The 27,851-nt window shown below is 41.0% G+C and overlaps 1 protein-coding gene across 1 annotated transcript in view; it reads right to left on the bottom strand.

Moving 5' to 3' along the window:
- Window positions 1-27,851, bottom strand: part of tmtc1 (transmembrane O-mannosyltransferase targeting cadherins 1) — a 91,710-nt gene that overhangs the window by 28,972 nt on the left and 34,887 nt on the right. The window contains exons 5-7 of the mRNA XM_042510941.1: window positions 13,860-13,941; window positions 13,503-13,606; window positions 4,668-4,857 (exon numbers count right to left, since the gene is read on the bottom strand). Of these exons, the coding sequence (XP_042366875.1) occupies window positions 4,668-4,857; window positions 13,503-13,606; window positions 13,860-13,941 (376 nt within the window). The remainder of the gene's footprint in view (window positions 1-4,667; window positions 4,858-13,502; window positions 13,607-13,859; window positions 13,942-27,851) is intronic.

The following is a 27,851-nucleotide window of genomic DNA, read 5'->3' as shown; positions in this document are numbered from 1 at the left end:
CACCGGAGTGAGCCCACCTTTCTAAGAAGAATCATCACTAGGGATGAAACATGGATGCACCATTATGAGCTTGAATCCAAAAGTAGCTCTATGGAATGACACCACCCAACAACCAAGGACTACAAAGTTCAAGGCCAAAAAATCATAGCCACCTTTTTCTTGGATTCTAAAAGAGTAATCCTTGTGGATTTCACACCAAAGAGGGAAACATAGGCATCAAATTCAAAATGAGTGAATATTTGCAAAAAAAAACAAAAAAGTTGATCACTTTGAACATTAAATATCTTGTCTTTGTAGTGTATTCAATTGAATATAGGTTGAAAATGATTAGAAAATCATTGTATTCTGTTTTTATTTAAGTTTTACACAACGCCCCAACTTCATTGGAATCGGGTTTGTACATCCCTCTGGAATATAATGGAGTAAGAGTATATAGTTAAAATACAATCCTTCCAGCTGGCTATTATGCCAGCAGTGAGCCTGCCTGTTACTAATGTCCAACTAGCCCTGCAAGTAGTCATAAAGTGCTACTTCCTGCAGTGAATGGGACTTCAGTACATGATGACTGAAAATCAACTAAATACATAAATATGGCACATATGGCTATACAGTGGACCGGAGTTATGTGACTTGTTGGTTGTTTACCATGCATAAAGACATGTGCCATGTGACATGTGACATGTGAGCCTGAGGTAGCCTTCAGGAAGTCAACACAAAGTTCAGAGAGAATGGACTCTTGGCTGACTGTGGCTTTGGACAGCAGGTCTCTGCACTCCACAATTTAGCGCTGTGTGTCCATGCAGTCCACAGGACTGAGAATGCCTGGAGATATGGACGTTTGGAGTGAGTATGACGCCAAACTTGGGTGGAAAAATCGAAAAATGTTGTAAAAAATAGTTCCTGAAAACTTTCTTGTCTCTTATCTTTCTGTCAGTGACTTGTTTTAGTAATTTCAAACTCATCTTAGCAGAAACAGAAAAACAAACATAAAGTTAACACGAACATCTGCAAGTGTGTGGTATCAGTTCACTTTATGATATCATTTACACAATCATTTTAAATATCAGTAACTAAACTGAAACTGTGGCCAAAGCATGCATTTTGCAAAAAAAAATCTTTTTAGTAGAAAATGCAGTTTTGCATCCTAGAGAGCCATTTCTTTTGAAAATGACTAAGACTGAATCAAAAGAATGGTCTTCTTCTTTTTTTGTGGCTGTCAAATGATAATTTAAAAAAACTGAAATTATCTGCTAAATTTCAGTTGTATTAATTGCATTCTTAAAATTCCGTTATTTTGCCTTTCCAAACAGTTGATGTTCATATTAACAAGACAAAGGATCTGATCTGGGAATCAAAATTTACATTATTTATTTCTTTAAAGTCAGTGCTGCACTTTTTTTTCTCTTTTCAATTCGCTATACTGGATCCTATTCATATCGCGATAAACACATTAACGCTGACAGCCCTAATACATCTTTAAGTAAATAAGAAGATCAATATCAGTCTCTTTTTTTGTGTGATAGATAAGAAGCTATAGCCCAATTATGATTAGCCTAGCTTAGCATAAAGACTGGAATCAGGGGTAACAACTAACCTGGTTTTATCTACAGATTTAAAATTTAGAGGCATTTTCCCAGGTGCAAACTGTGTTGTGTGCAACAGCTCTGTGCCTCAGGCAGTGCAGAAAGGAGCTGCCTGTTTGCTCCTCAGATGAGCTCAAATTAGAGAAAAATTAGCATGTAGAAAATGTTCTGGGCGGATTCATAAACCCAGAGCTTTCTCTCTCCAGCACCACTCAAGCTCAGCTGGATAAAAAGAAACTTATTTTGAATATTTGGACGACTCAAAGTAGAAGGGCTCACAAGCGTGACAGAGTTGTGAATTGTGCAGAGCAGAGAGAAAGTTACTGAATATGAAAACAGATCTGCAGAATAAACAACCTGAGGAGAGACACATCTGCAATACCAACCAACACTTAGTGTGGTGACATTATATTTTCTGCAAAGAAAAAAGAAAATCTGCAGCACAGTACAATAAAAACTCCTTGAACCAAATACAATCTGAAATGTAAGATGGAGATAAGCAGAGGGGTATGGTGGGAAAAAGAAATGAAACAAGTGCTTAGGGAGGAGAGGAGCTATTACACAAAGCTGATGCTGATTAGAAAGAGAGAAGCTCTTTCCACAGCCAGTACATCTTTAGAAAACACACTATACATATACACACAAATGCACACTTTTCACTAAGCAAGCTCCGTCTCCACGGTAACAGGAGGTGTATGAGTCTGGCTTTAAAATGTAAAGTAATAAGGAGGAAAGACGTGTCTGTGCATGATGTTTGTGTCTCATGCACCATATCCCTGGTGACTTCATGAAAACATGTTGCATATTTGTGAGTGTGTTTGGAGTGTGTCCACCGTTTAGTGTAATATTTTGCTCTACAGTAACCAGCCAAGATGGCAGGCCATGTTTCGCACTGACAGAACACAAGACTGCAGTGAGACAAGCGAAGCCAGGCTCTGAGTGCACATCAATGATGCTTGAATGGGGATAAGATGATTTAATAGTGCAGCTCTTCTACACTTTCCAGATGTTATCAGACCTATCAAATCCTGATAGTGAAACTGATTTCGTAGTGGTTGTGTGAATATATCCACTAATTTACAGACAACTTTTTCCCAATGGAAGTCAACAGGAAAAAGTCTTTCTGGGCCTCATGGCATCAGATGACGGACCCATACAGTGTAATTCTACTCTGGGCCACTATGTAAAATTTGCTTCAAACCTGGTGCTGTTTTCTGTGGGCTTGGATCCACAACTAAACACTGCCGTCTTGTTTATTGGCAGGGTGAATAAAGGTGCTTTCAGTGTATCTAGGCACTGTTCCATTACAGATTTGAGAAAAAGAAAAAAACATCCCAGTAACCATGGTGATGGATGTTCAAAACATTAGCAGCTTTATTTCTATTGCAGCCACCACACTAGCCGTCATTATTTCCAATCCAAGACCATGTAGGGGTGTTATGGAGCAATAATGGAGAGGCAAGCCCCTTTTACGTGAGAGCAGCCACATATGAGGGATTTCTGGGAGATGATAGTCCACGATTTCACAGAGAAATTGTGGATTCAAAACTTCAGATGAACTTTTGAAGAGTTATGTGATGCAATAACAGCTCTTGTAGCTCCTGCTGCATCATGAGGGAGCCAATTCCTACTGACAAGCACATAACCATAGCATCATGTGACCTACAAAAGACAAAAAAAGAGTTTCCGCCGCAGTTTTGCCAAATACAGCTTTTTCGAATCGTCTGAAATACCACCTCATGCAAGAGTAAAAACTTTTTTTTGTGCTAAAGGAGTTATGTAAAACTGACGTGTTCCCATTTTATATATTCACAATTTCAATTTGCGCAGTTTGAGATTTAATCGAAACCTGCCAACTGTCTTTTATACCTTAGCTCTGTATATGGATGCACTGCTGTCATACTAATGTCTCTACTTAACTCTAGTTACTACTTCCTACCTACTAATGTTAGGTCAGTGGTTCCCAGAGGTCTGCTGAAAATCTGGGTTGTGGTTAAATACATAGAGAGGTTGCCAATGTACACTTACTGAATCCAACTGGAGGCATGTTTAAGACAACACTTTGTTGTTAATATTTGACATTAGTTGACATTGTTTTTCCTGACTGATGACAGACGTTTGGATTTGCATCCTAATATTTTTGGGACTGAAAGTGGACCATTGTTTTTCCTAATTTGATCGATTGGAATAGCCGTAAACAGCACAAATAACAGGCTCAGTGTTGGTGGTCTTTGGCTCCTGATGCCCTCCATCTGGACAGCGCACAGATGTATGACGTCATATGCAAAGAAGCTATTGTAGCTGGTGATTTTAATCAAACAGACCTCAGAACTGCTTAGTCTAAATCCCAGCAGCATATCCACATGCCAGGGAAAACAATACCCTAGACCGTGTTTACACACCCATTCCTGGCAGCTACATGGCCTGCCCCAACCCCCTTTTGGACAATTAAATCATATTTCCCTGCTTTTCCTGCCAACAAACTCCCAGCTGAGTGGAAAGGTCAACCATCAGAATGAAACAGACTGTGGACAAATGAGGCAACAGCAGCCCTGCAGGCCTAAGTGCTGACTGGCCAATGTTTAGAGACGCCGTCATCCAGGAGAACCACAGATGCATCATAAGTGACATCATACATCAGCAAATGTGATGATGATGTTATGAGCCATCATAAAGTTTCTTCTTATGCCGCCTTTGCATTTTTACACAGAAACAAACACTCAAGTGTGTGATTTTAGACAGTTTGATGGTTGAATGTTTGAAGGTGCTACATGTCAGATCTGGGCAAAAATTTAGTTTAAAAGATTCAAAAAAAATAAACTAACCCTATCAACAGTGTGAGGAAGTCACATTTTGCAGCTCATCTTCTGGACCTTACTGTTTTCACAATTTCAGGAGGTTTTAACCATCACATGCACTTTCATGATGTAACCATAAATTGTTTATTTTTTTTCAGTCTGTTTTCGGATCTTATACCTCTTCACTCTTCATCAAATTATTGCATGATGTAATGAAGACAGAGAAGCAGGAGGCAACGGGGTACATGGGATATTCAGTCACTTTCTAGCTTCTTTTTGCTCTTACCTGTGGTGAGAAGACACAGTGCAGGCAGAGAGCCACCATCACCACGGCCAGCAGCACAGTGGCCACGTTGCGCACGTCACCTAGCGACTCCACCAGGGGAATGCTGCCCACCTGCCAGTCGTAACACAGCACCACGGGGGCCAGCAGCAGCCAGGCGTTGAAAGACAGCAGGTAGGAATAGGTCAAAATCCTGAGAGAACGGGGACACAGATGGAGGATGTGAGGCAGACGGAAGGAGGGAGGAAGAGAATAATTAGAAATAATAGGTAATGTACCGAAGTCATATTTTAAGGAGACCACATCTGTAGTGCCTTTTGGGGTCATTCCTAGTGAATAATAATGCATTCATAATTCTTTCTGACTACGCTCATCCATAAGTTCAAGTGTCTTATGGATGTCCAATTTATAAACTACAGTTTGACTAGCAAGCACATACCAGACTATACTATTACTAGTGGACTAGTATACTAGATCAGCACTGTCATTACTATATATGGGGGAAAAATACGTAAAAAGGACTCTCATATATATACGTATATATCCAAATAATTACAGAATATATTTTCAAAATTATCATGCTGAAATTCTAATTATTATACAGAGTTGATATAATTTTTAGTAATTAATAATTTTGAGAATACTCTCAGAGAGTTCCTAACTTAGTTTAAAAATATCTAGCCAAGGGTCCTAACTTGGAAGTGTTTCAGGAAAAATCTCAGAGCATCTCTGAGCAGGAAGGGACAGAAACTTTTTTCTTAGTGTGGAGGTGTTGCTGCCCCTGTTGCTAAGTATGATGCATTCTTTTAGATGTGATTGGATGTCACAGACGCACCCTAGTGTGAGCCTACAATCTGTGGACACCCAGTGGAAATTACATGAACTGCATCACAATATGAAACTGTAGAAGCGTTTTTTTATGTGATTGCACTGCTGCACTGTTTTTACAGTTTTAACCACAAACGTTTGTACTTTCATGATGTGATCACTTGATATCTGGCGTTATTGGGTTGGGTGGAAGATGTCTAAGTATCTCTTGTAAGATCAACTACAAACATCCCCAAATGATCTGTCATTAACTCTCTTTCAACCAGCATTTAGAAAATAGTTCTCCTTCCTTTTTGTCTTTCCATCATTATCTCCTCCCCTCAAGAAACTCATGAACACCTTCAAAGTCCTCCCCTCTACTCCTGGCTGTTTTTCGGAGGATCTTATGGGCTAAGATGCTTTTGTATAACTTTTGTCTTTACCAGGACCTATTCTCAACATTGAGGGTAAATTCTTACAAAAAGTCGTAATTTTAAGAATTTTCTTAGGATTTCATCAATTGGAGCAACTCTTTGTGAATACGGCCTCAGGATTTCTATCTTGGGCCATCATCTCATCCTTACAGCTCTGGAAACAAATGAGCAACGGTGTACAGTCTTTCCTTCTTGTTGCCAAAGCCAGTTATTTCTGTCTGGTCTTTATTTCATTGAAAAACAGAGGGGTGACAAGGGAACGCTGCAGGCTTGGCCAGACATCAGGGAGCAGAAATAATGAGAGAAACAAATGAAGGTGAGCAGTAAGGACGGTGCGAGGGATATGAGAATTCGTTATAAATTTCCCTAGTGGTCGAGGGAGCCGAGACAGCTATTTCTCACTGCTGCTGTGCTAATGACAGATTATATACTGTCTCACTGACGGCAAAAAGCACCAATGTTGCTGAGAGGACCACCAGACCTCCCTGCTGCCTGTTGGCACCCGCAATCCTTAAAACTAATTTAAAATGATCTCATCACTACCTCTTACAGTCCTTAACTAACTCCCCTCTTACTGAATGTTAACCTTTTTTCTGTCAACAAGATGAGTGTCCGTTCACACCTGGTTGGCTTGTACAGAGAGACAAAGATAAAGAATGAAGTTACTGTGTGTCAAACTAAACTACTGAACTTGCATAAGCAAAAAAAAAAAAAAAAGTCAGAGCTGCTTGGTTATTGACTGGAATCAAGTTATAGATCTGTCTTTTTCAAGTGGAGAAGCTGCAAACATAAATTTATGTTACAGTCAAAGTTGGTAATGTTTATAAAATAAAGAACTTTTTGTTATATTTGCTAAAACTGTCACTTTATCCAAACAGAAGTTCATGACACAGACAGTCTGTCAGGTTCCTCCTCCCACCCGTTTTGCTCATGCTTGTGGCACTGCTCGTGGCATTTGATGGAATCGACCACAGCTCACTGAAAACAGCCAATCAGAGCGGAGGTGTCTCTAAAGCAGCTGTCATCATGTCAGTCACTGCAAGTGAACTGCAGTCAAACTGTCAAACTGTCAAAGTAGGCAGCGCTCATCCAATATGAATTAAGATTCTGTTACTGCATTGCCTGTTTCTCTCCAGAAATGTTTCAAGATATCTATTTGAGTGCACTGTTTAGCTATAAAATAAGAACATTTGTGACGGGGCAGCAATGTTGGAAATAGTTTACTATTGTAGTAAGCACTGCCCACCAGCCCGAGCCAACTCTCATATTACAGAGACACAGAATCTTGATTTATAGTTGATCAGAAGTTCATGCCACAGGGAGCACAGAGTGCCCCAGGGATGATGTTTCTCTGTAGGTCTACACAGACGTTTCCCTGGTTCCTTGTCAAAAAGCTGATGGGAGTTTTCCATTTCATTTAAGAAATATTTGCAGAAAATAAACTTTGAATGTTAATGATACTTACACGTTTTGCTCAACAAGATTATCTTCACATACAAACACCACTTTTATTATTTTTGAAGACTAAATGCAATCACCAAAAGTAAAAAGCTAACATTGGGCTACAGTACGGTTGCATAATTTAACGTCACAACAAGGCTGTAAAGCTGTGTTTGTTATGGCTCGATGTGATCACATTCGGTAGTCTCATTTCGTAACTTGCTAGCAACCACCTTTTTAGGAGGACAGAGGAAAACATACTTTATTCATCCATAAAGGCAAATTCAAATTTTTCACTCTGTTGCCATCTAATAAACACGCAGACCCGAAATACACACATGCACAGACAGGACCTAAACACATGCAACAAAAACAAAAAGATGGCGCTCACAGTGGCTGACGAATCTGCTTCACTGTTCACCAGCATCACTGTATAAAAGCATTTATCTGGCAACATTACATTAATGCACAGTGCACTCTATTTGCAATATTTCCCTTTCTTTTAAAATTAGGTATTTAACTTATTATTTTAATTTTATTATTGTCATTAAGATTTTATTATTGTGTACCTGGAAGTGGACCCTACATGTCAGAAATGCAAAAGTGCACCTGCCTCACTTTTTCCACATGTACTGGTCCTGTCACTCTTTAGTAAAGTTTTGGACATCAGTCTTTCAGACTATTTCAAGAGAACTTTCAAATTTTTCTATCAAATTGAGCCAAATCCTTTATCGGCCATTTTTGGCATTGCTCCAGATTTGGACTTGCCAAAAACTAAACTGAAAGTATTGGCTTTTACTACCTTACTGGCTGGACGAGCTGTCCTGCTCAAATGGAAGGATTCTGCTTGTCCCTCCCAATCTTAATGGATTAGAGATATAGAAAATAACTAGGAAATGCAATATCTGTAGAAATTGCGAGTGTGAATCCTCAACTTAAAAAAGTTTGAATACGTTCAATTAGATACTAATTATGTAGAATATGTTTAAGCTTGCTGAAAAGCTAGCTTAGAAGATAATGAAGTAATAGGAATATCTGAAAAAAATTGGAATGAGTTTAAATAGTATGAATGTCATTAAAATATTGTATATTACTCTTCATGTGGAATATCTTAAAGCCTGTTGAAAGCTGAGGCTAAACTGAAAGGCTTGTCTAAATTTGTTAGAAAATGGTAATAAGTAATAAGAGTTGTTGAAGTGTGCAAAGGAGTTTGAATATGGTTGAAAATATTGAATAATATTCAGAAAATACACAGAATAGTGTCTTAAATGTGTGTGTGTGTGTGTGTGTTCAATAGAGCTTAGAGTACAGCAAGTTGTTTGTTTTTAGCAAGTTTTCATTTTTATGCAGATGACATTGTTATCTACTGCTCGCCTCCCTCAGCAGCCCAAACTCTTACATTTCTACAGTCTGCCTTTGATGTTGTTCAGCCCCATCTGACTCAACTCAAGCTTGTTTTAAATGCAGATAAATCTAAAGTCATGCTCTTTTCAAATGGAAAAAAGTTCCCATCTACTCTTCCTAAGATCATAACTGCCCAAGGAGTTGAAATTGAAATGTTTATTGCCTATAACTTTGTCATTCAGACCTCACATTGATAACCTTGTTTCTAAGCTGAAGCTCAAATTAAGTTTATTTTTTAGAAATAAATCTTGTTTCTCGCTTAAATCAAAGAAACACTTGAGTTCAGCAACATTTTTACCTTTGTTGGATTATGGTGATCTGCTTTTTATGAATGTAACTGATCATTGCCTCCAGAAATTAGACACTGTTTACCATTGTGCTTTACGTTACATTACTGGCTGTGGGTACTGCGTACACCACTGTGCTTTGTATACTGCTGCTAATTGACCTTCTCTGTCCGCATATACAAGAGTCTAATTGGGCTGGTTCCCTCTTATTTATGTATTTATATGTGTAAAAACAGAATCAATATAGCCGGCGCTCTCATAGTACTCTTTTGATGTTGGTCCCCAAGGTTCGCACAGAACTTGGCAAAGAAGCTTTTAAATTTGCCGCCCCCGCCACTTGGAATAATTTACAAAAGGACTTAAAGCTGTCTGAACTGATAACTATGGCAGAATTTAAGTCACTTTTAAAAGGCCGAGAAAATAGCACTATTGGTCAATGTGACTGCTACTCCAATGACAATTGAAATTTGATGATTGCACTCTTCGCATTTCAACTGGAGATTGTGCTCGCTCTTTGTATTGTGTAATAGTTGTGTTTGTCTGTCGGTATTTATTGTTATAACTTTGTTTTAAGTTCCCCTTTTGGCCGGGCCACTCTTGAGTCTTTTACCTGGTTTAATATATACACATATATATATATATATCTAATTATGTGTCAGAATGTTGGCGTGTCCAGCTGCCCTGATTGCCATGGTAACAGTCACTGCTGGATAAGGTCCTGGATCTGCCTGTTAATGTCAGAGATTTGAGGTGAACAGCCACTCTCAAACAACTGGCCCTCAGTCAATGACAATACCGCCAAGTCACTTCAGACATATACTGAGAGACAACAGCCACAGGAACATTTCTGTGTAAATTTTGTGTCTGAAAAGTTTAACATGTGAGATTGAGCAGAGGTTAAAGAGAGGCATGAACTGCTGCCCTCCCCTTTAGGCTCACAGTAGGAGCTCTGTAATTCCGATTTGTTCCAAAGTCACATTGTCAGAAAGAGCGCAATTTTTAATATATTCTCACCAAAGATGGTGTGTAACTAGCAGCACCTGCAAATGCCCTTGCAAGAGAAAGCGAAATGTTTGGGAGGCTGTCTGCACTGTGACGGTTGGTCCTCAACTCTAAGCTCTGAGGAATCCATGCCATAGGGACCAATGTTAAATCTTGATTTTGGCATTTTGACAAAGTTAGAATATTTAAGTATGCAAGATATTTAAAAGCTGAATGGATGTATGAATATGGACATGATGTGGAATATTTTCAATGTTTACTGAAGTTTCAGGGTGAATGTATGAAGGAGGAGAAGGGTTTAGAAGATGCTTGAAAAAATTCTTTCAAATTCACACCCAATTAATGTATTTATTTATTATTATTATCACTATTATTTTTTTTTTTTCATTCAATTTAGGATGTGTGCTCTGTGGTTGGCTGTGGGTATCTGCGTGTTTGGTTGTGTTTTGATGGGATGGATGTGTTGTGATACAGGTAAATGTTGTTTGGGGGAAAAAAGAAATTCTTTCTCTGTACAGTCACTGTTTCAATATTGTAACATTGTTTGGGCCAGTACATATCCCTGCAAAAAAATGTGTTAGTTCAAAAGAAATTTGTCTGATTGGCAACTGCATCAAATCGTTGGGAATCATTGGCTCCTCTGTTCAAGAAATTAAATCTTCTGTCTAATTTCTAATATCAATATATATCAAACAAATATTCTTATGTATAAATGTATGCTTAAAAAGCACAGCTTACAAATGTATTTCATAACTTTTTTTATAATGAACTGTGACATTTATTCATATTCAACAAGACAAGCACAGGACATTTATCTCCCCTATTACCGCACAACTCTCGGTCAGTATGCTCTGAAATACAGAGGACTGTTATTGTGGAACTCCAGTCCTCACTTTATTAAAACTTGTCTATCATTGTGTTCATTTAAGTCTAACATTCAAAAACATCTGTGCTGTTGTTAATGTATTAGCTGTACTGATGTGTAATGTGTATGCTTCTGCTTTATTTTTGTTGACTATAATTTCGTGTTTGTCATATTGTCATGGTAAGGTAAAAATTACAGTCAGTATTTCAATAGATCTTTACTAAAGGGTTTCTTCACCTCTCCTGCACAATTCCTATCATGCTTGTTATTATCTACTTGCTTTTATTGAATTTTGTGAGCCAAAAAACAAAAAATGTTTTGGAAGAAAGATTTTATTATTGTTTTGCGTAAAGGGAGACTGGCATTTTAAGAATTTTCTTGGATGGTGTAAACTGTTTTTACAGTGCATACGACAATAAACTTCTTGAAACTTTTAAATGGAGAGGGGCAGGTGCCCTGAACAGTTGAGGGTTTGATGCCTTGCTCAAGGATACTTCAGCAATACCCAGGAGGCAAACTGGCACCTCTCTGGCTACCAGTCCGAGCTCCGCACTCAATCCGAATGATTTGTATCGGTGACCCTCCAGTTCCCAAACCAAGTCCCTATGGACTGACTACTGCCACCTCAAAAAAGAAACATAAAGCTTCAAAATTCAAAATTCAAAATGGGGTATTTGCTCATAAATTTTATTTCATAGAGCAAAACTTAAAAGTCCCTTCAGCTTGTGTTCAGACTACATTTCAGCTTCTAACAAAAAAACCCATTCAAAAAAAACCCCAAAAAACATTGACTCTGAGGGAACCTGTGGTGGCTGTGGCTCGGAGGTAAAGCAGGTTTTCCTCTAATTGGAAGGTCAGCTGTTTGATCTCCAGCTCCTCCAGTAAACATGTTGAAGTATCCTTGAGCAAGATACTAAACCCCAAATTGCTTGTGATGCTGCATCATCAGAGCCTGAGTGTGTATGAATGATTACTGAGTAGCAGGTGGCAACTTGTGCGGTAGCTTCGGCCACCAGTGTGTGAACGGGTGAATGTGACATGTAGTGTGAAAGCACTTTGAGTGGACAGAAGACTCGAAAAATGCTCTACAGGTGCAGTCTATTCCTCCTCTTCTTTTTCTTCAGTTTTGATTTATAAAGCACCTTTCAAAAGACCCATGATGCTTTACATAGTAGAGTGAACCGGAGGTGCTGAATGCTTTCAGATTTTAGAACTCATTCCTGGGCCACTCCATTTGAGGTTCAGTATTTACCCAAAGCCACTCTGACACGTAGACTGCAGGGGAAAGGGATCCAATCACTGGCTTTCTGATTACTAGACCACAGCTCTCCCCCATAAACACTGCCACCAATATTTTCAGTCAAAAATTCATGACAGGAACACAACACTGTTTTTGTTTTGTTCTGTGTTTTTCTTGTATAGCATAAATAAACTACAAGTGCACTTTGTTGTGCAACCTTGTCTTGTACAAAGACAGTAAATGAGCTTTGTTCATGGCAGAAATGGTAAGATGCCTTGGGAGAGTTTCCAGAGCCCAAGGCTGCCTTCCAAAGTACAAATCCTGACATAGCAAAGCCGACAAATGCAAATTTGTTGAATTTTAATTGTGTTCTTTACTTCAAACAGTGGAGTGTTTATTTAAATCTTTGTTTGATTCTGTAAAACTGACTTATCAACTCATCCAATATTTGTTTTGGCAAACTATCTTAGGTCTTATTATTCATTATAATTATAAATGAAATTATAAAACACATTCTAATGTTTATTGTCTGTTCCCTGCTTTTACTTTTCTTTAATATTTACCAGAAACTCCTGCCAAATTTCCAGATTTACAGTGAACTTATGACTGAAGCCTTGAGAAATCTGGTCATTTGTAAGAATTGCAAAAGCTGTCAGTATTAGTGTCTGCACCATTATCATTTAATAAAATCTCCACATCCACTACGCGCGTTATTTGTGACAAAAATCAACTACAAATGAACTCCTCCAACTCTGTAATGCACTGCATCAATAAAGCAATCAGAGCGCCTTACAAATCAAGCACCATTCACCCATTCACAGAAACATTCACACACTGATGCCGAGGCTACCGTGCAACGTGCCACCTGCTCATCAGGAGGGATAAGCATTCACACGCACAGCAATCAGGAGCATTAGGGGTTCAGCATCTACCCAGGGACACTGGACTGCAGGGGAAAGGGATCAAACCAGCAGCTTTCTTTTTTCCCCTTCTATTCTGATTAATGGAGGACAGCTCTAACTCCTGACCCACTGCCACCGATATTTCCAGTAAAGAAAAATAACAAAATTCAATAGTAATCTGTATTTTCACATACTATTCTCCGTAGCTTTGACTTTCACTTTGTGTGCTGTTTCCATCCTCTAATTAATCCATGCCAGCCAATTATAGTGCACAGCACGAACTGCAAGTGATGCCGTCTCAAAATAAAGAAAACTTTAATGGACACATTTTTAAAATTCCCTTTTTTCACATTTTGACTTTCAGGGAAAATTAGCTTTCTTTCAATCTTTTACTTAGTTTGTTTGTGTGTTTGTCGCAGGTGTTTTTTTTGTGTGTGTGTGAGTGAGAGACACTGACCTAGTGAGCAGGTGAGGGGAGAAGGAGGCGGGGTTGTCCTGTTCAGAGAAGAGAGGCATGGATCCTCCCATCAGCCACAGCCTGACCGACATGATGATCACCACCTGAAGGACGGAGGGGAAATACACGTCAGCGACAGTTTCCTGGTTGTAGCAGCTGAATGACCTCTGATGGAACATTTACACTCTACAATAAACACTTGGAAAGACAGAGGTAGGAAAACTAACTGTATCAGTCTTAATATCTACTTATTTTTTACTTTGAAAAATGGACAATTTACAACAGGTTAGCACTGAGCTACAGCATGCAGAAGCAACAGTTTAGTAGGTTTTCAGCGTAGAAGAAAAAACAGCTCACGTAGGCAGAGATGAGGCCAGCTCGTTTTAGGAAGGGGCTGCAGATGTGGTGGAGGTCCCTGAGTCTGGAGCCGGATGAGTGACTGAGGGGACACAGACATACAGCAGGTCATTAGACAGATACCACTTTCCTACCAAAATTAGTCTGTGCACGCAGGTTGTTTGTTGGTGTGTCTGTGTGTCGTCACAGACAGGCAGGACAACAAGGTAAAAAGTGGACAGTAGCAGGAACAGAGGTCTTAAATATCTGTCCATGGAAATGGACAGAAAGTCTAGTAATCAGGGAGCCGGAGGTTGGATCCCCTTCCCCAGCAATCTACGTTTCAGCACCTCCGGTTCCCTCTACTATGTAAAGTGCTTTCACATTACATGTCACATTCACCCGTTCACTCACACATTCACACACTGGTGGCCGAGGCTACCGCTCAAGATGCCACCTGCTACTCAGTAACCATTCACACACACTCAGGCTCTGATGAAGCAGCATCAGGAGCAATTTGGGGTTTAGTATCTTGCCCAAGGATACTTCAACATGTTGACTGGAGGAGCCGGGGATCGAACCGCTGACTTTCCGAGTAGAGGATAACCCGCTCTACCTCTGAACCACAGCCGCCCAAAAGTATCCCTTTAATGCTTGACTTTCAGATTATGTTTGCATTTTTTTGTTTCCTCTCAACAGCTTTGTCATTAAATTCACCATCCATTCACACCCTCTCATCGACCCGACCATCAGCAGAGGTCACTGATGAACTCTCCCTGCCAGACCACAGTCCTCTCCATTCCCCTGAGCTGAAAACTAAAGACGCAGCTGTGACAATGGAAACGGGCAGCAGGAGAGTAAGATGAGAGGGAGCAAAACAGGCAGACAGGTAGTGAACGGGAGGCGCGGAGAATCCATTCAGCACCGCATCACTTTGAGATGTTTCCCTTGTGCCAAGCTTTCAAAGGATCGCAGAGACGGCGAGAGAAGATCTCACAGGAATTCCACACACACACACACACACTCGCTATGTCTCACACTCTGTCTCGTCTGTTTCATCTCTGCCTCTCCCTCCCTTTGCTCTCCACTCCCTCTCCTCTTTTCTCTGTTTGTCTTTGACAAAGTCTTTGCTCTGTCTGTTCTGCTGAGCTTTGCTGAGACACAGAATGACAAAGAGCTGTCAGACTCTGCAGACGCTGCACTCGCCTGACTTACGCTCAAAGAGTTTCATTCCAGAAAAACCCCAGAGTGTTTTCCCTGCTGATTACCATTCAACTTGTTTCTAGAGAGGCGCTGTGCTTTAATGGGCTTAAAACTGCAAACATGCTCTCAGTGCAAATCTCGGGAGGTTAACACGCTGGGTAAATGTTAAGGTGCACTTCAGGGAGAGACTCCAGGTAAAAGCATTGATCCCCAATGATTTGAGGTAGTCAACCCACAGCAGATAAAAGGAAGAATATATAAATAGTGTAAATACAGTGAGTGTAAGGGGACCACCACCTAAATAAAAAATTCTAATGTTATTTCCATGGCTGAGGAAAATCAATCAATCACTCCCGGTGAACATGAGCTGCTCTTTCTGGAGCCAGAAACCAGATGAGGAGGTCTCAAACTTGTGAAGTCACATGCATGTTCAGGATTTCCCATACATTCATTTATATATGGCACTCTGGCGCAATTTAAACTTCTATTGCCAGGTACTGATTTTCTATTTCTGAAACAGGGCCGTCCATTAGGAGCACTGTTGGAATATATACTGATAGGGTTTTAATAGCACCACACACCCGGAGCGCAGTGTGTACTCTTACTCTAAATTCGTCAAATATGTCTGCTCTGTCAGTGCCTTCAGCATACGAGCATGACGCCAAAAGCCACCTTCTGTGTCCAACTGCAACAGAACCGGTGGTTATTATACACTGGTGGACGGCCGGATGGCACCAGGCGCGTCCACATGCAACATGCACCAGTGGCGTCATTTGAGAATGCAGACAGACAGAACCTGTTGCATGTGCACGAAATGCTGGAGGACAGCGTCAGGTATTAACGCTGCCAGTAACGACATACAATGAATAATAAATGCGCTTAAGAGGTGGGTGGGTCCTACAAACAAATGACCATCATGGTGGAGTCTGGAGTTTGTTTCCTGCATGGATGTGAGGTGTCTTTTTTTTCTACACCTCCATGCTCAATCCCACTATGTGCATTTGTTGACATCCAGTAATGACATCCTGGAGTGTAAACAGCTGACGCAGAAGGATATCTTAAACATCATATGTAGACACAGAAGGTCGCTGACACAGCGGCACCAACTGAGGAGTTGGGATGAGAATATGATGGTATTCTAGACACAGACAGAGCAGCAGAAAGACAGGCACAGTAAAAGTCAAACTTAAACATTGATTAAGCTCGGTCTAAAAGTCTGCAGCAGCTGCTCCTCTCATCCACTGATTTGATCTGATCAGCTCAGACCGGATCAACAGATCAATTATCCACCCTGCAACTCAAACTCCTCAAACTAATGCGGAGCGAAAAAGGAATTCATGACGATTTTCAGCTGTGCTGCATTCACAGACCTGCGAAAATGCCTGAATTTTGAAAGGCTACACGGAATATAAAAAAGGGACACACACACACACACACACACACACACACAAGATAGAAAATTAACGTGAATTTTGCTGGCACCCCCACCTCGTCAGTCGCCGCCACATCTCTCTAATTCTGTGGTAGACACTGAAGAGCAACATATTAACTCAAAATGACTCAGTGGATATTCTTTAGAAGAACTGAGAAGACTAAAAACACAGATTTAACATGTATGAACTAACATCTACAACAGCGTAGAGATCCATCACACAGCACCGTGTCCCCTTAACATGTATGTTGCTAAGCTGAGACTGATGAAAAGCCGTGTGCTGCCTGACAAAGGCTGTGATCTAAATGCATCTGTTCTGGCTGGATGAATAAACCTCCAGCACCCTGAGGATCACAGAGCCTGCAGCACAGACACACACTGCTCTCCAGGCTGCAAATGCAAAGCAACACTCAGTGTCCTTGGGAAAAATCAGTCAGACGGAGCAACACGGAGGAGATTGGTTTCACGCTGCAAAGTGAAAGCTGGAATGCCCCCATACACATTCACACACACACACACACACACACACACACACACACACACACACACAGAGGCGCGAGCGATGGTGACACATGTTGGGCTCTTCCGTCTCGGCCCTGACCTTTTTCCCCATTCAGACTTGGGCCTCAACTTTTTCCCAAAGGATTCTGGGAAAGACGATTCTGTGTATCTGCGTAACAGGATGCTAATTTCCCATGACAACTGTGACCGCTGCAACAACCGAGGATGAATGGAGGGTGTGTGTGTGTGTGTGTGTGTGTGTGTGTGTGTGTGTGTGTGTGTGTTTGGGAGGCTGTTGTTGGAGTGGGTGACTGTGTTGGAGAAAGCCTTGTTTCTTCACACACATGAAAAGTAGACAGAGATCTTTTGCGGACTGAGTCCAGTAACTCTGTGTGCTCTGTCTCTCACATTCTACACTGCAGCTAATTTGAAGCCTTTGCTGGTCCACTCACAGCCCAAATTCTTCACATTCCTCCATCTGATTGGCATTTCCTCTCTTCCTCCTCTTCCTCACCATGTAGCACAGTTTTATACACTCACCCAGCCACCGCGGCTGAAACAGGACAGGACTGACTCACTGCTGTGTGGAGGTCTGAAGCTGTGCGTTATCAGTGACCACATCAGCACTGTGAACAACCCCAAATGGTTAAGACTACTTTTAGATGAGAACGGACCTACTAAAGACAGATAATGCTTGTGATCTTTAAAAAAAATCTATGTTTGTATGATAACATTATGAAAATGATCCTCCTGCGCACAGATCTGCAATAACAGCCGAAAACGCTGTAGCATGCTTACCAAAGATGTGTCCCTTAAAGGGATAGTATTTGTGAAATAAAACAAACTCAGTGAGCCTCATGCTGCAAAGCTTAGCTCATTTACTGGATGTCTGCTCAGTTGGCGGTTTAACTTTGTAATGACAACAACAGAAGAACACCAGGCGTCTGCGCATAAAGGCATTCCTCTACAGAGCGGTGAGTGTCAACAAACAGGAAGACAATGGCAAACACACGCATCAGAAATGACAGCTGATCACAGCAACAGTGCAACAAATTCACACTTTGCTGGAGGAGCATTAATAACCTCAGCAGAGTCAGCAGCACACACCCAGCTCGGTAGTCGGCCATTGTTGTTACTGTTGTCCTCCTACTCGAGTGTGGCTGTTTGTCTGAAGCGTAAAGTGCATGTGCAAAGTGCAGCTGTGATGTCACTGTTCTAACAGGACCTGCGCATTGCCTGTTTAAATGGCGACTGAGGGGATGGTGTTAAATTTGAACCCAGTTTCAAAAATCTGCATTTTCAAGCCCCCAAAACACTGTTGTTGTGTGAACAAAAGGCCAATTCACAACAGAAGTTTCATGTAAGAACCACTGCCGTGTAAACAGCCTCTAACTAATTTCATAAACAATATACAATGTTGCTGTGATGTGACTGTTTTCTTGTTCCTGTGGCGTTACTAAAACTGAGCTCAGTAAGCTATAAAGTAAACTACACACCAATGCCATGCGTGAAGATCAGAAGACAGCAGCCTTATGAGCAGCTGTATTCTTGCTCTGCTGTTAGCTATCAGTTTCTTTTATTTATGACTGATGACTGTACATTACGGCTGTGTGGACACAATAGTAGACTAATTTTTAAAGGGTGAAATACTACCCCCTATTCTGTCAGACTGTGGGCTGGAAGTTAAAAACAGCTCCTTTCATTAGCTTATTATTAACTTCCTCCGTTCTCTAATCCACTAACTAGCAGACTCAGGTGGGTCACCGATATTTGTTTTTTTTGGGGTTTTTTTTTACTTATTTTTCCCTGATAAAGATGCGCAGTCTTAAAGATTTTTTTTTTTTTCGGGGCTTTTATTGCCTTTAATGGACAGGACAGTTTAAGTGTGAAAGGGGGAGATACAGAGATAGGGGGTGACATGCAGCAAAGGGTCGAGGCCGGAATCGAACCTGTGGGCGCTGCGGCAAGGACACAACCTCTGTACATGGGGCGCCGCTCCATCCATCGAGCAACCAGGCACCTCAAAGATGTGCAGTCTTGTAGCATATCTCTTTGTCTTTCAAGAAACAGCTTTGAAATAGCTTTGCTATGCTACTCTTTTCAGCTGCTTATCAACTCCTTGATTAATACAGATTTGGATGTTGTTGCTCAGTCTGCTAGTTAGCTAAACACAGTAGCTGTCAGACATGTAGCATGCAAAGGAATGAATTACAACTGCTGAGAATGGGTTGCAGCGACTCTGATGTGCCTTTTGTCCAGACATTTTGTGTTCTTTATATTTTATTTTTCATTTCAGATTTTTATATTGCCTCCATGTTTTTATCTTCTATCTTATTCTACTTAAAGTTAGTCTGGTGTGTGTGTGTGAGTGTGCTGCTTAATTTCATCACTTCTCTCAGTGTTACTCTCAGAGTTTTGTTGGTCCATGCAGTGTCTTGTGATGTGTGATGTGGTGTGAAGGGCTGCTCAGGGCGGTCACAGAGCTGAAACGCTTCACAGCTCTCTGACACTGACAGACCCGACACTGTGGCCGCACGCTGTCCGTGTGTGTCAAGCTCAAGGTGCCCTTTTTGTCATCTAACTCGGTGTGAAAAGCCTCAGCTCATCTCCTGTCTGTGCGCCTCACTGATCACCTGCCACAGAGCCCTCCATCTGAAACTGGACACCTCACTCCACGAGCTGCTGTCACCGCTAACAACACTGTCAGCACCTTTGCTACTTTAGCACTTTATCCACTGTGAGAAATGTTCACAGCAACATGAGTAAAGAGCTGAAATAAGTCAATAAATAAAGTAGAATTACCGCCTCGTAGTTAAATGCTTCTGCACACCAGTCAAGCTGCATTTACAGTTTCCATCAATGTCAGTGAAAACATGGATGCTTCACACACAACTTCCCCCCAACAGCAGAGAAGATCTCTACAATCAGCACAGTTTACAGATTAGTGTCACTAATTCAGTATCTGACCAAATATTTCCCCTTTTCTGTGCTTTTTTAACCTGGGTGGTGATGTGTGATAGTTCTCAGTGATGTTAATTCCAAGGAAACTACAGCTGTTCACCTGCTCCACCTCAGCTCCACTGACATAGACAAGGGTGTGTGTCTTTGCCTCCTTCTTTATAAAATCAGCCATCATTTCCTTGGTTTCACTGACATTGAGCAGTAGATTTTTCTCTGTGCACCACTCAGCAAGATTGTTGATTTCCTCCCGGTATGAACTCTCATTGCTGTTTGTAATAAGACCAATGGTAGTGGTGTCATCCACATACTTCACAATAGAGTTCTCCTGATGTCTGGGAGTGCAGTCATGGATGTACAGTGTGAACAGGAGGGGGCTGAGCACACAGCCCTGGGGGGCTCCGGTGTTGAGCACTAATGTAGAGGCCAATCCAACTCTCTGTGGTCTGCATGTAAGGATGTCCAGTATTAAGTTGCAGTGTCATACTGAAGCCCAGAGTGTTTAGTTTTCCAATCAGCTTCGTGGGAGAGATTGTGTTGAATGCTGAGCTGAAGTCAACAAACAGCATCCTGATGTAGCTGTTCTATTTCTCCAAGTGAGTGAAGACTGAGGCTTAGACTGATAAGGCTGCAGAATAACTGACTTCTTTTAAATCACTTCTTAAAATCCATTTTTATAGACTTGCTTTCATGTGATGTCTCTTTTTATTTTGTCTCTCGTTAATTTGTCTTGTAATTTATCTTTATCTTTATCTATTTATTTTTTTAAATTTTTTCTTTTGGGGCGCCCAGTTGCTCAGTTGATAGAGCGGGTGACCCATGTACAGAGGCTACGTCCTCGCCAAAGGAGCCGCCGGTTTGCTTACGGCCTCGGCCCTTTGCTGCATGTTGTCCCCTCTCTCTCTCCCTTCAACGGTTAAGCTGTCCTATCAAATAGAGGCAAAAAGCCCCTAAATTATCATTATTATATGGTGTGGCATTACAAAGTTACACCACCAACTCCTGGCCTGGCAAGCATACTACAGCATTTTTTGGTTGTTTTTGTGGATCTGTGCATGCGAGGATCGTTCACACAGTGTTATCACATGAATGCAGATCTTTTTTTCTAAACGCAAAAGAAAACCTTTTCCATTATTAGTAGGGCTGTTCTTGTCTAAACATGGCCTAAGACAATATTTCCCTGAACTTAACCAAGTAGTAGTGGTTGCCCAATCCTCCACTTTATTTTAAAAATGATAGTGAATTGCTTATTCTCGGCACAGATCTGTAACCGTGTCTCCTCTGGAATCAGACATAAAAATGGAAAGTAGAAAGGATCAAAGTCCAATGGAAAGGTTTTGAATAAATGATGAAAGGTCACTTTAAATGCACTGCACTTCCTGATTAAAAATGTTACTCTGGCACTTTTTAATCTTTCACAGTCATCCTCCCCCAGTTCACTATTTCTGCGTCATGTTTAGTGTTGTGTGCTTTGGAGCGTATACACACTCTTCAAAAAGCACACTCATCCACCTGCCAGATTAGGTCAAATCTGCATTGCCTAAAACCCAGGAGAGGATTACCATCACGCATCGTTAGGAGCTTTCACCGAGAAAAGGCCCCGACACTGCTTAGTGTTAGACCAGGGAGAGCTGAGCTCTGCTTCTACATGGATGTGCTCCTCATTGAAAGATACAGCCTCAAGTGCCCGAAGATCCTGCTCATTCATCACAGAAACACACACTCACTCTCTCTCTCTCTCTCTCTCTCTCTCACACACACGCGCGCACACACACACACACACACACACACCCTCTTGTGAGAGCTCAGCAGCCGAGTCAGAAAGAGCATTGTCTTCATATTAAAAGCATCCATCTTCACTAGCCTCCAATTTTATTGAGGATCTTTATGAGGACATGTTGCTTTTCTGCTTATCTCCCCGACCCATAACAAGAGAGGCACTCCACACTGAGCACGCACACAAATGCACACACGCACACACACAGACACACGCACACATACACACGCACAGACAGAAAGTGTGCAAAAACAGCATGCATATTCATAACTGTGCAACAGCTGATGGAGTGAAATTAAATCTAAAGCGCTCACAGATTAGAGCTGTGTATTGGTAATAATGTGGTCATAAAATATGTATCACCATACAGAGCCTCCATTCAGTATACTGCCATAAGATACAGTAAACTCCATACAGTAATTGTTTCCTCACTGCTTTAAATGAATACTGGTTTAAATGAATGGGTCTGGTTTTACTGTATGAAGCACTTTGTGTTCCAGTCTGTCTGTATGAAAAGTGCTATATAAATAAAATCATATTGCTTGATTGAGAGAGCAAGGAGATAGTTTTGTGTTTGTTTGAAATCTAATCTAATATTGAGAGATGGCAGTTCACCCTTTGTGGCTGTTTCAGTCTAGCGTTGTAATCTGCTTTACTACAACATACAGTGTAAGCTGAAAGGAGTGTGTGAATGATAAAAATGCCACAGAAAAACCGGTGACTGTGTTCTGACATCCAGGTTGGCAAAATACAGATTTGCTAAAATAAAGCTACGACTTTAGCTTGTTCTCATTGGCAAAGAGTTGGCAAAAAAAACACTAGCAGCTTCTCATCTTTAGCTGGCAGTTACAGTAACAGCTGTAACTGATGGCGGTTCTGTGAGTGACTTGATGGCTGGCCAAAATCAAACTTGTCTGATTGATGAAAATGCTCTGTGCAGGCAGTGTCCTGTATTGATCCAAAGAGCTCTGGGAGGGAAATCTTTAGTTCTGACACTTTAACAGAGTAATGTATTTGATCGCTTTAACCCGCCTTCTGTTCCTGAGATATAATGTTGACTAATGGCCAGTAAAGTGTTTTTGCAGAACATTATGATGTCACAGTGAAGTTGACCTTTGAGCTTTTAAATATAAATTGACATCACTTCATCGTTTTATCCAGGAAGACATTTGTGTCAAATGTTGTCGTAATTAGTGTGTGAATTCTTGTTTTATAGTTCAAAACATATGAGGTAACAGCTTCTTTGACCACCAAATTCTAATCTGATTATTCTTGTTTGTGCCACATTTGAGGAAAGTCCCTCAAGACTTACATGAGATATTGCATTCACAACAAGACAGATGCAAGGTCTCAGTGACCTTGACCTTTGACCACCAAAATGTATTCAGTTTGTTCATATTTGAGTCAAAATGAATGTTTGTGCCAAATTTGAAAAAAAAAAGGTGTTTTGTGAGATATCGCATTAACAAGTGTGAGCTGGATGCAAAGTCATGATAGCCTTGACCCTTGACCATCAAAACTGAATGGGTTCATCTAACAAGAATAAGAAAGACAAAGCCACAGTGACCCTGACCTTTGATCACTAAAATGTGAGCAGTTAGTTCATGGTTGAATCCAAATGAACATTTGTGCTAAACATGAAAAAATTCCTTCAAGGTCTTTGTGAGATATCACGTTTACAAGTATGAGACAGATGCAAGGTCACAGTGACCTAGACTGTTGCCCATCAAAATTTAATCAGTTGATCATTAAGTCTAAGTTTGTGCCAGATTTGAAGAAATCTCCTCAAGGTGCTTTTGAGATATCTTTCTCACTTCTCACAAGAATAAGAAAGATGAGGCCACAGTGACCACCAAAATTCTAATACCTTCATTCTTGAGTGCAAGTGGACATTTGTGCCAAATCTGAGGAAATTCCCTTGAGGAGTTCTTGAGATATCCCGGTCATGAGAATGGGGTGGACGGACAACCTGAAAACAAAATGACTCCGGCCACAGCTAAAAAACCTCACAGCTTTTTAGCTTGTTTGTGATCCCCTTCTAGGAGCAGACCCTATTATGCCACACAGTAGGCAGTAGGTCTGTAAACTGTGATAGATATCTAAAGCAGACAATTTGAGTAATCATTTTACTAACTGCCTTCAGTTTTAAAACTAAAACAATGGCAAAATGACAAAAATGGTGTTGCAAAAAAGGGTTTACTTTAGACTTAGTACCTAATCTGTGCTTTGCTCAACAAAGCTTCTCCGGAGTCGCAGTTAGTCTGTCGTGAGACAGACTACACGAGAGACAAAAAGATGAGCATTCTTGTTAGCATTGTGTGACCAGCACAGAGAGTGTGCAAAAGAGAATAAAGACATAAGTTAGGAAATGCTGGGGAGAGATCAAGAGATGGATGGATGTGATCGGAGAGGCATTCTAATGAGAGAGCGTCAAAGAGAGGCAGAGAGAGGAGGAGCTCAGAGCCAGAGATTTCTATTTCTCCACACCGTGTTTCTCTTCATGGCTTTAAAATCTTAACACCTCTCACATCTCCCTGATGTCCTCATTACAGCCGTCTGCCCCTGAGCCAGCAGCAAATATCCTTATAGTTGTCAAAGAAAGCAGTGTAGGAGTTATGTAGCATGTCAGAAAGGTGAAGAGGAAACTAAAGGAATGAAGCAAATAAAGATTAAAGGAATGTAGGAGAACACTGACATGACATGAGACATGAGACAAGGCAGAGGGACGGAGGGAAAGACAGGAAGTTAAACAAGTTACAGGTCAAAAATGCCTTTGTTCCTGCAGTCAACAATCATCTTACATTACTTTCACTTGTTCTTCTTGTCTGGCAGTCAGGAAAATCCATGCTGTCAAGTGTCATTTAATAACTCTGAAAACTCAATTACCCTCAAGCTCAGGCCAACTTTCACAGATCGACCTTTGCAGAGTGTAAGTCAATACAGACTGGAGGGCTGCAGCTGGCCTACAATCTATTGTTGGTCATTATTGCATGATGAGACTGAGACACTGCACACATGATGAGCACAGCACGGTCCAGAGACAAAGCGTGGGCTCATCCATGTCACCAGCAGCCAGCAGGACTGCTGCAGTGACAGCCTTCATGACAACATCCTGCTCTGATTTCAGGAAGGATCCTGGACAAGAAAATCAATGAACACAAGAAACAGACTACACCGGGTGCTTTATCAGGCAACTGGACTTGCTCGTGTTTGCTTTTTGGGCGGCTTTTTGGCCTTTATTATTTTATAGGACAGCTATAGCATGAAAGAGGAAAAGTGAGAGGGGATGACATGCAGCAAAGAGCCGAGGAATCAAACCCACGGCCACTGCATCAAGGACATAGCCTTTGCACGTGGAGCGCCTGCCCTACCAGCTGAGCTAGTGGCAACCCCTTGCTTGACTTTATTGAAGACATTTCACCTCTCATCTGAGTGGCTTCCTCATTTCTAAAAGACTAGTCAGGAGTCATTAGAGTTAAAGGAAGCCGCTTGGATGAGAGGAAAAACGCCCTGAAAACTAAACTGACTGGTTGAGTTTAGCTAAATTGACGGTTTTGTTGCACTGCCTTTGCAAGAACTCATAAACTTGTAAAGTGAGAACGATTGTAAAATATAAATGTTTTTCAGTTTTGGAAATCAAATTATGAAATGGACTCAGTGCTGAGTTGAAATTGTGTTGCTAAAATGATTATAAATTATAATGTAAAATGATTATAGTGTAAAATGATAGAGGATTACAGTTTGGAGTATAATGGGTTTCTTTGTTTTGTTTTTCTTAAGTTATTTTTTTTTTGTCGAATCCAGGTTGGGGCAAAGTTCGGACCTTGGGGAGCCCTTCTGTGCGGAGTTTGCACGTTCTCCCCATGTCTGCGTGGGTTCTCTCCGGGGTCTCTGGCTTCCTCCCACAGTCCAAAGACATGCAGGTCAGGTTGACTGGTTACACACTAATGTGCTCAGATTTTAAATGTTTAAATAATTGTGAAAGTTGCTGAAAGCAGCACAAGAAAAGTAATGTAGCTCCAGGTTTCAAAGGGTTAAGTGGAGTTCTGCTGTACGGCATGGTATCCAGTGGGAGTCCACAGTCTAACATCTCTCTGAAACTCCACTGGCTACTCAAAGGATCCCATCCACATATTCTCATTATGAGCTCCCATCATCATCATCTTACATTCTACAATTCTACAATTCTACAATTTCATTTAGCAGACGCTTTTATCCAAAGCGACGTACAACACAAGCAAGAATTTAGACTTAAGGAAAAAACCCTTAGTAAGTGCAAAAAGTGCTTCAGGTGTGATTGGTCACAGGTATTGCGGTCTAGTGGCAGAAGAAGTGCTGCACAGCCCCCCCTTTTTTTTTTTTTTGGAAACCAAAGTAATAACCAGTAGCGATCTCAGCATCTGAGATTCAACAATCTCAGTATCACTACTTACGATGACAGTCAACATACAACATCATACACGTTTACATGAGAAGCCTTACTCAATTATACGGTATGTTGCAGGTGGAAGGGGAGAGAGGCCTCCAGCTGACTCTATTAGCATGCTAATTGTATGCAGGCTATTTTTGGCTCTGGTTATCACTGCTGTGCTCCAGTCATCAGCTCCTTCAGGACCACAGATGTCACAACATGCCTGTATAAACTCACATGTGTACACGTTTTTTTGAAACATGGAAAAACAGGAAGAGCAAGGCTGCATGTTGAAGAAAGCTGTGGCTCTCTGCCAGAGCAGATTTTATTAACAGTATGTTTGCTATATTATTATATACTGGAATTGTACTGGACTCTGGAACATTTTTGCAGTTTTAATTTGGCCCAGATCATCCACTTTTATGTATTTAGAGGTGACATGTGGTGAGTGGTGACATTTTAGCTTTGAAATATTACACCATTTCCTGTGGGCAAGCAGCTGCTGTGCTCTTTTCTTGCAGTTTTTTGTATTTAAGGCATTATGCAGCTCTATTGTTTTCCAGAAGCTAGAGGTATCTTTGCAGCTTCAAGCTGTTGTGTAAATAATGCTTCTCAAACTGTGTGGCTGCAGACCATCTGTTTAAACTGCATGTGAAATTATAATAGACTCCAAAGTAATCATGAAATGGTATGTCGAGCTTCTAAATGTGATGCATGCTCACTTGCCAGTTCACTACATTCATGTAGCTGAAGCTGATGCAGTCTTATACAACAGTCCCACCTCAGGGAGGTTACACTGGTCAGTTTTAGAGAGGTGTTATTTTGGAGAATGTAGTCAGCTGTCATCCAATACAAAATACAAACTACAGTCTCCAAGCCAACTAAAAGGATGGAATGAAACCTTCATTCACCCTTTGAAAACTGCTATATGCTATAGAGCAGTTTTCAAAGACATATATAATATGTACTGTGAAGGATTAATTAAGTACCTCTCTATCTATCTATCTATCTATCTACCTACTTACCCTTCTATCTATTTGTTCAGGTTTTGAGGGGTTAGACAGCTTATGAAAGAACTCCGAGCACAGATCAAGAGAACCTAATGTGGATGCAGGTTTCAAAGGGTTAAGAGCAGATTTGTTTCAGGACTGTTACATTGAACTGCATTCGTTTTAGTGCGTTAACTTAAAAACAGAGTGTATTTCCTATTGATCATAGATGGTGAGAAACAGGCAGGTGATTCTGAACCAGATCATGGATCTATGATTGTCCAGAAACAGAAAGCTAAACCCTCCTTTCCTGCAGCCATTGCACTTTGCTAATTGTTTTAGGCACATTAAGAAACCCTGGAGTCAAATCCAAGCAGCAACCCTGGTATACTGTACACAGTGTTACAGTATACCAGGGTATTTAGATAGTCCTTCATAAATACAGGTGCTCCACTTTCTTTTAAACTCATTGTATATAGTGCACAGCATGCACCACCAGAGAGTCTCCGGTCTCTACTCATGTAACAGGCAGATAAGTTGAAAGACACAGAGACACCTAGTGGTGGAGGGAGAAGTTACAGGACTGTAAACAGCTGGCGGCCAGCTACTGCTGCATGCTTACACCATCATACACCGTATACCCCAGAAAGACATGAAGGTATGAAATATAGCATGCCACCAAAGCCTGTGCGAATCAGAGGCAGAGAGGAGTCAGGCCGCTGCGACAGAGCAGACTCTCAGT

This window comes from Plectropomus leopardus, chromosome 22 (genome assembly GCF_008729295.1).
Source record: "Plectropomus leopardus isolate mb chromosome 22, YSFRI_Pleo_2.0, whole genome shotgun sequence".
In the NCBI taxonomy this organism is placed as follows: Eukaryota; Metazoa; Chordata; class Actinopteri; order Perciformes; family Serranidae; genus Plectropomus; species Plectropomus leopardus.
Note: the sequence above shows the minus strand (reverse complement) of the source record. Positions and strands in the feature narration are given on the sequence as shown.